This window comes from Batrachochytrium dendrobatidis, assembly GCF_000203795.2.
Source record: "Batrachochytrium dendrobatidis JAM81 unplaced genomic scaffold BATDEscaffold_6, whole genome shotgun sequence".
NCBI classification, from domain to species: Eukaryota; Fungi; Chytridiomycota; class Chytridiomycetes; order Rhizophydiales; genus Batrachochytrium; species Batrachochytrium dendrobatidis.
In genome coordinates, this window is record NW_006281104.1 from 1,367,494 (window position 1) to 1,379,850 (window position 12,357).

The 12,357-nt window shown below is 38.6% G+C and overlaps 5 protein-coding genes across 5 annotated transcripts in view; 2 read left to right on the forward strand and 3 right to left on the reverse strand.

Annotated features, from left to right (window-relative positions):
* The window catches only part of BATDEDRAFT_35163 (uncharacterized protein), a gene marked incomplete at its 3' end in the record, with an annotated part of 2,247 nt that extends 703 nt beyond the window's left edge, over positions 1–1,544 (reverse strand). The window contains exon 1 of the mRNA XM_006679065.1: positions 33–1,544. Coding sequence (XP_006679128.1) covers positions 33–1,527 — 1,495 coding nt within the window. The 5' untranslated portion in view covers positions 1,528–1,544. The remainder of the gene's footprint in view (positions 1–32) is intronic.
* A 1,911-nt stretch (positions 1,545–3,455) lies between these two features.
* Positions 3,456–3,917, reverse strand: BATDEDRAFT_88714 (uncharacterized protein; the record flags this gene model as incomplete). The annotated part of the gene is made up of 1 exon (XM_006679253.1): positions 3,456–3,917. One exon carries the CDS (start codon positions 3,915–3,917, stop codon positions 3,456–3,458), a length of 462 nt encoding a protein of 153 aa, XP_006679316.1.
* A 185-nt stretch (positions 3,918–4,102) lies between these two features.
* BATDEDRAFT_88713 (uncharacterized protein) lies at positions 4,103–5,326 on the reverse strand (the record flags this gene model as incomplete). Its single annotated transcript, XM_006679254.1, has 4 exons — positions 4,103–4,165; positions 4,302–4,528; positions 4,676–4,770; positions 5,181–5,326. 4 exons carry the CDS (start codon positions 5,324–5,326, stop codon positions 4,103–4,105), a joined length of 531 nt encoding a protein of 176 aa, XP_006679317.1.
* Positions 5,327–7,478: 2,152 nt separating this feature from the next.
* On the forward strand, positions 7,479–9,971 carry BATDEDRAFT_88993 (uncharacterized protein; the record flags this gene model as incomplete). Its single annotated transcript, XM_006679168.1, has 8 exons — positions 7,479–7,486; positions 7,674–7,789; positions 8,215–8,397; positions 8,489–8,714; positions 8,810–8,912; positions 9,003–9,175; positions 9,265–9,386; positions 9,478–9,971. 8 exons carry the CDS (start codon positions 7,479–7,481, stop codon positions 9,969–9,971), a joined length of 1,425 nt encoding a protein of 474 aa, XP_006679231.1.
* Positions 9,972–10,334: 363 nt separating this feature from the next.
* On the forward strand, positions 10,335–12,137 carry BATDEDRAFT_88994 (uncharacterized protein; the record flags this gene model as incomplete). Its single annotated transcript, XM_006679169.1, has 6 exons — positions 10,335–10,592; positions 10,728–11,052; positions 11,136–11,313; positions 11,391–11,487; positions 11,569–11,814; positions 11,907–12,137. The coding sequence occupies 6 exons, from the start codon at positions 10,335–10,337 to the stop codon at positions 12,135–12,137; spliced, it is 1,335 nt and encodes a 444-aa protein (XP_006679232.1).
* Between the last annotated feature and the right edge of the window lie 220 nt (positions 12,138–12,357).

The following is a 12,357-nucleotide window of genomic DNA, read 5'->3' on the forward strand; positions in this document are numbered from 1 at the left end:
GGTCATCACCAATAAGTTTATTGCATCAGCACCGTCATTTCCAGTTACATTAAGTTGCATTTTTCCCTTCCAGATGGCATCAAGAAATGCGTCGCGAATGATTCTCGACAGGGTATCACCATCAATGACTCTGTCAAATGAACGAATGTTTTTATCAAGGTCATCTTTCAAGAATCTAAGCGGGAAAATCTGGCCATCAACATCGGATATTCCAGTGATAAATTTGCTAATTGCAGTGTCAATATCATTTGATTTCATATATGCATCCAGAATATACGATACGAAACGTGGTCTTCCATGACATAATTCAAAGTCTGAAATTCTTGATACAATAGCATCCAGTTGATCGACTTGATGGTCTTGTAAAAATTGTCTAGCATACTGTTCGACCTCGAGCTTTTTCAGAGGATGGAATTTTGATATAACTACATAATCTGTGACTTGACCATCCTTCATAACACTGGACTCCATTAGCTCTTTGATAGATTCAAAGTTAATACCGGTACCAGACAGTAGGAAATGAGGAAATATTCCCATCATTTTGGAATGGTATACAAATGGAGAGAAGAAAGGACGCAGGTTTTTACTCTCTGGCAGGTAATGTAAACAAAGACCTTCTGCAAGAGCCTGGATTTCATCAATGGCAGTAAAAGGAAATGGGTTTATAATAGCAGTTGGGGAAAGTCCAGGATCTTTTACAAGGATTGTAAAAAGACGCTCAAACAAGTCAAGCCCAAAGAATGCGATAGGATGGAGTTGAGCCAGAAGAATTTGCCAAGGTTCCTTGAATCCCTTGCTTATCAAGTAGTTGCAAACAGAAACCCGAACGAAATACAACAGTTGGATAGCATGCTTAGTGAGTTCAGGTTTACTGTCGCAATACACACGGCATTCATACATGTCTTTAGAACCAAAGTCATCTTGAGAGCTCTTGGAAGTGAAGTAGTACCCAAAGTTTGAATAAAGCAACTCTAGAAGCATCCTTGTTTTTCCTGCACCAGAAACAGCAAGAAACAGTTTGACATTATTGACATCGTCAATCGCATAGCTAGTGCTCCTTCTATCAAGACGATGCTCCAAGCAATTGTCGTGAAATACGGCGTTATTTGGAAACCTTGAGACATTGACAATCTTTTCCAGATGATATATCAAATACTTGAAAGCGTCATTTGGGGTTTGCAATGCCAAATTATTGGCGTCGATGAATTCTTGGTCACTTTTACTCCGTACAAAATTACTCTTGGCCTTGATTATCAGTGGATGGTCGTAGGAACTAACTGGTTCCTGAATGGAGGTCAACAGAGTATTCCCGGAAATGGCTGGACCATCCACCACAAAATGTAGAGTGATTGGCCCATAGTCTTCTGGGATACCAGCAAGCCTTCTAGTTGGTTCGACAACGATGGCTGCAATTAGTTTCGATACATTGTTGAGTGGTCTTTTTCTCTCTAGTTCTCCATCAAAGTGGGTTTCGATTTCCACTGGCTGATTTTCAAGATATTTGATGTATAACTGCTTGTTTTCCATTGCAATTTGAAAGAAAAGAAATATAGTAGAATGAAATAGAATATATAATATAGAATAGAATAGAGTAATAGAATAAAGTGAAACAATGAAATGACAAAAAAAGATCAAAACGTGAATTTGTCTCACATTCAAAACTCGATATCACGTGAACAATGTGAGACAAATTCACACTTTGAATAGTGTTTAAACATTTTTGTGTGAAATTAAAATCAAATTAAACATTTGTCATGTGATTATTTGTATTGTTCAATCGAGTGTCAACTCAACAATTGATTACGTCATTCATATAATGACTCGAGTCTTTTATTCAACATTTTAATATTCAATTATTGTTAATCAGTCAATTGTTGGATTGGTAAATACGCTACAAAACATGCATTTACATGCTGAATCTGACAAGTGAATAATGATTGTTCCAATCAACACATGGATTGGATCGACTGCAATATTGTCATTGATTACAGCCACTGTTGACCAATACACTGTAATACATTGACAGTCTCGATATCAACATTGTCATTCATGTCAAGTTGTGTGTAGTTGCTAATATTACACCACAACAATACTGTTGCTCTTGGACGTATGACAACATATTAATGTAGTATAGTTTTGGAGGAATATCACAAAAGTAAAAGATGAGAATGAAGGAATGAACCAATGAGTTAATTGTGTTGTTTATTGATAAAAGAAAACATTGATCATTTTATAAAGATGTAAATAACGGTTATGCGTATCCGTGAATTAGACGTCATAGCTGAGAAAGTCTCTTGTTATTGCACAAGTGATGGCTGCGATAGACATCGCCTCAAACATATATGCGTCGCGTATGAGTCTCTGAAATATCTCGTTATTTATGATATTTCACATTACCAATGTTTAACAATTCTGACACAGTAATGCGGACTCGTGCACCGAGTTGAGTTGTCCAGCAATCGATTTTGGAAATGTGTTTGATGTGATGGTTTGAGATGGATGCCAAATGACCACGAATGTTACCAATTGTCATGACAGTTGATTGTTGATTCAAAACGTTGTTTATTTGGTATTAATGGTTAGTGTCACTCATTGACCTGTCAGATCAGCAAGTGTTATTTCGGTGAGTTTCGTGTTTATTGTAGTCACATCAACATCAGCAGGTTGCACTACGGATTTGCTTGACAGAGTTGCAGATCCAGTTGGATTGATAGACGAGCAACTGTGCAAACAACTGTGCGAGTTGCAGGATGTTTGAGATCCAACAAAACACTGCTTGCACACAAGTTCACGAATGCAGATTGCCAGACTTGACCACCAACTTGCAGTATAAATTGCGTGTACGACAGTTTAAACGCTTATCCATCAACAATAAACCCACATAATCAGCAAATCATCAACGAGCAGCCAGCTCAGTGGTCGGATTGATGGTTTTTGTTGGAGTTTCTGGATCAAACTTGACCTGATTTGTACCGAGTTGGGTCATGACTACAAGTTTGACAGCAATAGATTGATGTACTAATAATCTGATTGTGTTGTTGATTGTATGGATGTTGGTAATCCGTTGCAGATTGATACGGAATGTGACCAGAATACCACAAAGTTTATTGAGTGTGCACATTGCATTCGATGCAAAACGCAATAAACAAATGCGAGTTGCAGCATTCATTCAAGGTTTGACACCAGTTGATACAGCATTGACCACAATGGTATTTATGTCAACAATTGCACGACTACGGAATAAGTTGATTGTTGCTTGACATTCCGTATCGACAGTCTGCGTGTGTGTGCAACGTGCTGTTGTCGCATATGAACAACTTGGATTGACTTTGTGGACAAAACACAGTCACTGTTGCGGTGGTATTCACAGTCGTGGAAATGGTTTCGAATACCGCAACTGGTATAACAACTGCATGTGTTGGTGAGCAATCAGAGTCCAGTTTGACCAAAATCTGTCACAGTAATGATTGAATGACATTGTCGTGTTTGGTCATCATGACAACAATGACATTGGTTTGGCTCTGCAACTGACCAAATGCGCTAGTCACAGCGGCCAGATCAGTTTTCAAGGATACAACTTGCATGGTGAGGTATTTGACTGTTTGTCGCATCTCGTCCATCAATGTGAAAAAGTCAACGTTTCCAATCGAGTTCATATTACCTCGAGTTGCCCTGCCAGTAGTTTGGATTGGACTGATACCACGCAAATTGTTGGTCTGCGTGTACACTGACAAATCGCTGTTGATCAATCGCATGCACACAGATCCAACTACATATACCAGTCGAGTTGCATCAGACGCAGATGCACTGTCTGGATCAATCGAAAGCACCTTACATTTGTCACGGATGCATTGGGTGGTCGAGTAAACGGTACTGGTTGATTGATACGGTGATCTTGCCATGTTTTCAGCAATCATGAGTTTGGTCCAGTCACCACTGCAGAGACTGCAAACACTGAACAGGATCTGGTTGAGTACCGTGATTGGGTCTTATTTTTGACTGTAATGGATGTTTTGTTATCAATGATTGTTGAACCAGAAACTTGTAACTCGCGCACATACTCACAGAGACTGATAGAATCACTCAGTGATGACATGGGCTGTCACATTCTCAATCTATCAACCTCACCGGGAAGCTTACTGCTTGTGTACATCATCTGGTCAGCCTGTCAAATATAAATGGTTGACACATACCAATAAATAAAACATTAGTCAACCATAACTATACAGTTGTATCAATCCAGCACAGCTTGTGTAATTTCAAGGCTAAACCCAAGATTTATACTAATACAACCAACTTACTTTATACCGAGTTTCAAAAGGCGGTTTGTCACACGCCAAAACCCGTTTAGCATAGCTGTATGACAGCATATATGCTTGAGCATCGGTATAATGCTCAACGGGTCCTGATGAATGGCCAGTCACTGCTGAATCTGGTGCAATGGACTCTGCAGTATATATGGTTGATACTGTAGAGTCACATTGCTTTCCAGACTGCAGTATCATAGCTGCCTCAATCAGGGACGAGACTATAATGTAAATATTTTAAAACAATCAATCCATCAGTCAATATAATCAGTATAGTTACCATCAACACACTACAGCCTAAACAATCCACAATACATGCATTCACACCCAAAACTCGTGAGAAATTGATACAAAAATCACACACTTACTTGGTGAAGTAGGGATTCTTGGATCATTGATTGCACTGATTGGACTGATTGGGCTGGATGTATACATATCAGTATATATGTTTTCCTGATTTGAACTAGTCAATCACAACATTACAAAATTATTCACAAACAACAGTAAAAGTTTAAAGTAGCATTCAACCCATTGTCCCATAAATCAAATTAGGCATCAACCAATTCAATCCCAAATAATAATCAACCAGCACATCATACCAGCCAACACAAATCACAATTGATACACATTGAATGACGTTCAATGACATTAGATAGCATCAAAAACAGTCAAAATCATTACCATCAAAGTCGCGTAGTCGAATCAACAAAATTAAATTCGGCAACGTTTCGAGTCCATCCCAAAATACCGTAAATGCAATCATCAAATCGTAAATAATACACATGCAAGTAAACAGTCATGTTAGCAATGTGCTGTGTAACCAAAATACAATATTCAGATGCACAACTATAATACAAATACTGTACTGCATACCTTTCTGGATTCATGCTTGCTTCGGCAAGGTGTGGTGCATTTTCACAAGTATTGGTTGGTTGGGGAATAGTGTTTTGCACACTACGGCGAGGCTGTCTTGGAGAACCAGCCGATAAGATGTTGAGACGGGACCACAGTGAATTCATTATTGGTATTTGTAGGGTGTCAGGAAATGAAGATGGAAAACGAGTTGATCTCGAAACTTGATAACAATAATATGGGTAGCAGTTGTAATAGTTGCAATAGTTGCTGCAAACTAATACGTTCAAACAAGTAGTGTGTATGACTGTTTAACAAAATACACAAGGGAAGCAATCAGATCTGAGATTTGGATCAATAGGTAGATGGACAAGCGAGTTTTGGATCAATAGGTAGATAGGCAAGTAAGATCTTGATCAACAACTAATAATGGTGTCGGATCTGGACAAACGATGCACTATTTAACTGAAACAATTGACATGCGAATCCCCGACAAGCCAAACTCTCAGCACGTAATAATCAAATACATTGCAAAAACGTCCCGTAATAATCAAACTATCATCAATTAATTCGTTATTTTACCTTGAATCCCAGACTCCGCACGCATCGACCTCGTGGAATCGAGTAACACAAACTAGCTGCATTAATGCATCAACACATAATACTTTGAGTTGATTGGACCATATCATCATCATCCCTCCGACTCTGACGGATCGGGGATCTATGTGCCAGCTTGAAGTGTGTGGGGTGGCTGGGTAGTGCGGTGAACGTTCCCAATAGTCAATCCATGTACGATGGACAATGCGTAATGCTGTGCTGCTGACAACTCCTGCAGCGGTCATGGCTGATGATATTAGATTCGTTTGTACTGCAGTTGATAATGCACAACCATCTCATACAACTATGCCAACCGTATGCTGTAATGTGGTCATGTATTGTATCTGTCTGACTGTCTGACTGTATATGTGATAGGCAGATCTACTCGATTGAATAGTGACCAAGATCCACTCGATTGAATAGTAACCAAACGCACTGCATGTTCATACTTGTAGACGTCTAGTACGACTGTAGTGGTTGATGGTTGTGTATGACTGTAGTGACGAGTCTGTTCACACGATTATTGCATGATACTCCAACTGCATCGAATACAAACTGCTCAAGTAGTCTTGAACGCAGTGACACCCGGTTCAGCTAGTTTACATGAGCAAGTATATCCACACATCTTCCGTATAATCTGTGCAACACATTGATGGTATACACAGATCCAGTCAGTCAATCTACACAAATCTGCACATTTTTACGCGTCTGAACTGCAACTCTTCACTACTACCTAAAATACATTGGTAATGCATACCAGACAAACAAGGTTTCATGCATTGCTAAAATCAAAATAGTACTACTGGATCTAATCAATACACTAGGTTAGTAAATACAACCCACGTAAATGTCTGTTTGGTATTCATTGCATGGATCAAATATACTGAAAATACAAATGTCTGTTATTCTGTTTGACTGGAAAATCAAGCACGCTAATATCAAAGTACTCTCTTCATCTGATATACCCATAACATATATGTCATCAACTCAACACTGGTGATATTATGACATTGGTAGAAACCTGTCCTTTCAACTTACTGCTGATGGATTATCAAATCATTGAATTTTGAACAAATCGTTGGATTTGGTTCAATAGCAAGTCATAGTATACGAACAACCGATGTGTGCATTGTCGACAGTTGAATTGGATATGGAAACGGACCTAGTCACTGTTTTTCTGATAGCTTTGAAAGGCTGGCAACATCAACACTCACCACTGACCAACCTCATGTGCTCCAACTCACTATAAAATGTAGATCTACATATCAAAGAGTATAGTCGACCATGCTTCATTCCAAATACACAACAGTTCAAAGTAGTTTGATGATAGCCAAGTAAAATACAACCCCATATGAACAAGACAGCTTTGTTGGACAGTTACCATTGCCAAGATGATGCAAGACCATAATATTGCCATTTACATTTCTTTAGCCACAACTTGCTGAATTTGGCAACTCGTGCAACCCGCGCAATTTCAAAATCAGATCATTGGATTAAATTGGATTGGATTAAATTGGATTCAACCCAGTATTGGCTTGTTGGGTAGGCTGTTGTATCATTAAAATGTAACTTGACAGTTTCAGAATTCAGTATTGGCCAATTCATACAAATACATTGATGGTTGATATTATCACGAGTCATGTTGTGATAATACCACATGAGATGCAGTCAAACTTCAATTTATTGTCGAATTTTACTTTTGCACATCAATTACCAACCATCATGTTTGGGTGAGTTGGGTTTATGTTCAATCTTATCAACTACTAATATGGAGAAGTTTACCTCAATATTTATCTGTTCAATGCATTCTTGAAAGCCAACTTGACTGTTCAAGTGAATTGAAGCAACTATTCATTACTCAACCTAAACTAAGCTATTTAATCCACAACTAATATATCTTGTATGTACATCTACTAGTGCTCAAGGTGCTTCTCAGTTTGGGGGAGCTTCTACTGCTGCTACACCATTTGGATTAGGTGCTGTTTCTACTCCGGCCTTTCCTGCTGCAACTAAACCTGCTGCATTTGGCTTTGGTATGTCTGCACTACTATTTGAACTTGCTGATATGTCTGTCTGTTACTTTTCCTAATGGAGTTTCTAGCTGCACATCATTAGTAACAACTACAGCAGTACTCATGCTTTTGGAATACTTGATGGTTAAATATTGGTGGCATTTTTTACTACAAATTGATGGCCTCTTCAATAGATACTATCCATCATATGATCTACAAGCTATGATTTTTAACTGGAATTGCCCTCATTTGAAAATCATATATTGTACAATCACCAGATTCACAACAATCCATATATTGGATTCGATTGTTCTGATGTTGTCAACAAAACTTTTATTTAGCATTTCATTTTATATGAATACAGCTGTAACTGCAAGCCATTTCAAATACTGATTTTAAATATATTATTTCATTTTGAATATTAATCCTTTACATTCCAACTATAGGATCATCAGCTCCTACCTCTACTGCGCCATCGTTGTTTGGAGCAGCTCCAGTTCAAACAGCAGCACCATCGTTGTTTGGAGCAGCTCCAGTTCAAACAGCAGCACCATCGTTGTTTGGAGCAGCTCCAGTTCAAACAGCAACACCATCGTTGTTTGGAGCACCCGCAGCGACCATATCCACGGGTATATATTTAAAACCATATCTAAAAATACTCAGTTTGAGGAACATTTTTAAAAGATCTGACGTATATTTAATATATCATATGAATACAAGGATTTGGAAACCCATCTGGTTTAGGTACTGCAACGTTAGTACCAAAAGCTACCACTTCCTCATTACCTATGTTTGGTAATACTGCACCCGCTGCAGCGGGTGGATTTGGTTTATTTGGGCAACCAGCAGTCACAGCCACCCCTGTAGCTTCTGGTCTACAATTAACTGAAAAAACCAAATATTCCGAAGTTCCAGAAAATGTGCGCCAAAAGATTGATGAGATTGAGTAGGTGTAACACAATTGTGAAACTGTACAGACAACGCTTGTGTATATTAATTGTGTGATTTTATTACCTTTTTTGAATTGAAATGCGTTGCTAGACGCTTTATTCAACAGCAAATCCATGCTTCAGATTCAATTGGCATCTCAACGACTGATGGCTCTACCGCGTCAGTCTCTGATGAAGCAGTGTCGATCATGCAGGTAAATATGTATTGCTGTTTTATATTAATATAGCAGAGCAATCAATTCTATATGATGGCTCAAATAACTCATGACTGTGACGTATTTTAGCGACTTGTTGGTGCACGAAATCTGATTGAACGTGACTCGCATGTTTTTGAAAATCTCAAAAAGCAAGTGAGTCAAGAGCATAGAAACATTGATCTTGCATCTCGGTTTATTGAGCGTGCACAGAATGGAGTGCAGGCAAAATTTTCATCACCTCACCAAGACGCCTACTCAAAGTACATACCAATCTTTAGTATTTTTGATTCCCTATACTATTATGTGATGAAACTAGTGTTGACTTGAAATCGTGTGGTGTATTTTCTAGTTATTTTACGACATTTGCAAATGATTTGGAGCAAAGAATGCAGATTTATCGTCAAAACATTGAAGAAATTGAGCTCAATGTACGAAATTTGATGATTTCACCAACAAAATGCACACCACAAGGTATGTTGGTACTGTTATCCAAGTATTGCCTAGAGTAGTTTTCACGTCATCCATTTAATAATTTTACTTTCTCTGAAACTTATACTGATAGTTATTCAGGATATCATTCGAGACCAGTACCAAGGCTTTGTTACTATTGCTGGCAGAGTAGCACAGCTGCATGATCAAATTGACCGTGAATGTAGCAAATTTGCCAAGTTTCAGCAGCGTTATCTTGGCGAATCCAAAGGAGTCCGTGTTTCGACTGATGCATATTCTACACAGTTACAATACCAATCATACCCACAATTGAATCCCGCACAACAAACTCGAGGTGGTATATCAGGATATAATGCGACTGGAAATGAGGCTACCCCACTTGCAGTCATTGCTAGTACTCTTCAGCCTACAGTTCAACAAGGAAATCGACAAGTAGTAGCATCGAATCCAGGAAATCCAGCTCCTAGTATGTTTGGAGGATTTGGTGGTGGTGTGGGAGGATCTACACTTGGACAGCCAAACGGATTAAATGCATTCAGCACGCCAACCACAGTACGTACTATGAGTACAGGACCACAAGTTTTTGGAAAGCGATCCAAAACCTGATAAAATGCCACTAGGTTTAAAAATACAGTTTACAATCTGATGAGTTGATTTAGAGGTTGAACAAGTAGAAAGTGAAATAGAACACGTGACAAGTCATGATTGATTTTGAATTTACACAACTGCAGTTTTAGCGCAGCAATATCTTCCACTACATGACTGATATGACGAATTCATCTGAATCTATTGCTCGTAATATTTTGTCTTTTAGACAGGAAAATGAACTGTATGTATGACACTTGAAATACCGTATCTTGCTAGACATTCACTGCCGACAGTCACTTGTCCATCACTTTATCTTGTTTAGGTGGAAATATACTATCAAGACATTGATTACCATATCTTGTTTCTTATACATCCGATACTATGCAAATCATAGTCTGGATTTCAATCATCATTGGCTTACATTTAACATTTAAACGCATCTACACTACCATTCGTACAAGGCGGTATGCCATATTAGACTATCTGTGGTCGTCTGGAATGAGCAAGTCATTTGAAACATTCCATGCTGAATCGGGTATTAGTCAAGGCAGTGGTTTGCCTTTTGAAACAGATGGAAAACAAAAGTATTCTGGGTTGCTGGCAAAAAAGTGGATTTCAGTAATTCGACTTCAGAAAAAGGTAACCATTTTATAGTAAACTGGCGTTGTATCTAATTCTTGGTTGCATTACGTTTATTCCAAGTATGTAATTTACCCAATGATGATTACGAAGTTGGTATTAAACTTGACGTGAATTGGCCATCATTTGGAGTAGATTATGGATCTAGAGTCACAAATGACACAACTCAAGGCGGATCTTGATATTGCTGCTATGCGTAGACCATCAAATACTACTGCATTATCCAATGGTAAATCTTTAAATTACTTGCCTTGTGCACCTGAAAAACATCGGCTTGCTGGTCATCGAGGAGCCATCACCAAAATTGCATTTCATCCCGTTTACTCCATCATGGCTACTGCAAGTGATGATACCACTGTCAAAATATGGGACTATGAGACTGGTGTGTTTGAACGAACCGTCAAGGGTCATACGAGGGCAGTGAACGATGTCGCATTTCACCCAAATGGCTCTTGCATGTGTAAGTCTTCCAACTCGAGATTTGTTTGAAATAGATACATGGCGTGATTAAGCATTTGGGTTAATTTAAACGAATATATTCAGTGACATGCTCAGCAGATCTATCAATTAAAATGTGGGATATGGAAAATGAATACGAATGTATACGCACACTACATGGTCACGATCATTGCGTTTCAGCAGTTGCTTTCTCTCCCATCGGTGATTTTTTTCTTACTGCTTCAAGGGATAAAACCATTCGTTTGTGGGAAACAGCTACTGGGTAAGATAGTATGATGACAATACATGCACAAAACAACCACTATTTGAGCCAATGTAATTACAACTGTTTATAATTAGATATGCAATTCGGACGATCCAGGGACACGATGATTGGGTGCGGGGTGTTGCTTGGAATTATGATGGTTCCTTGGCAGCAAGTTGTTCCAGCGATCAAGTAGGTCAAATACACGCAGTTTTTGGCTAGTGCTATGATAACTATGATATTGACTTTTGTTTTATCGATCAATGATACAAGTCGATTATTGTATGGGATACATCATCATGGAACCAAATATCCCATTTACACGGCCATTCACATGTAGTGGAATCGGTAGTTTTTTCACCCTTGTCGATTGCATCTGCCATTGATAAACTGGCACTTCAATGCATGGTCAAGGTGCAGCCTAGCACTCATGGAACACACCATTTTGTTGCTTCAGGATCTCGAGACAAGACCATCAAGATGTGGGATGCTATTTCTGGCCAGTGCATATATACCCTTGTATGTTTTTAATTCCTAGTTTCATTGTTTGAATCTATACAAGTGTGCCATGATTATACTAATTTAATATGTTATGATGCGACTTATTTTAGACTGGCCACGAAAATTGGGTTCGAGATTTATCATTTTACGCAAACTCTGCGTATATTCTCAGTGTTTCGGACGACAAATCGTTGCGTGTATGGGATGTTGCGACTGGAAAATCGGTTAAAACGCTTGAATCACATTCTCAGTTTACCACTTGCTGTGCCATTCATCCGTCTGAACGGATTATTGCAACGGGGTCTGTGGATCAGACTTGCAAGCTGTGGATATGTAGTTAGATATCGTTGATTTTATCACGAATGTGGATGGATGTGCAGTATATTACGAATTGAAAAACACTTTGGGAGTTGCAATGCTTACCAAGATTACGAAACTTGGAAATGAAAAAAGACGAGTTTCTATATAGCATAGTTTAATGTTTTTTAGAACATTCTGCATTGGTTTCAAGCCAGTGTAAGGATTCTGATGATGACGATATGAATTGCAACCATTTTATAA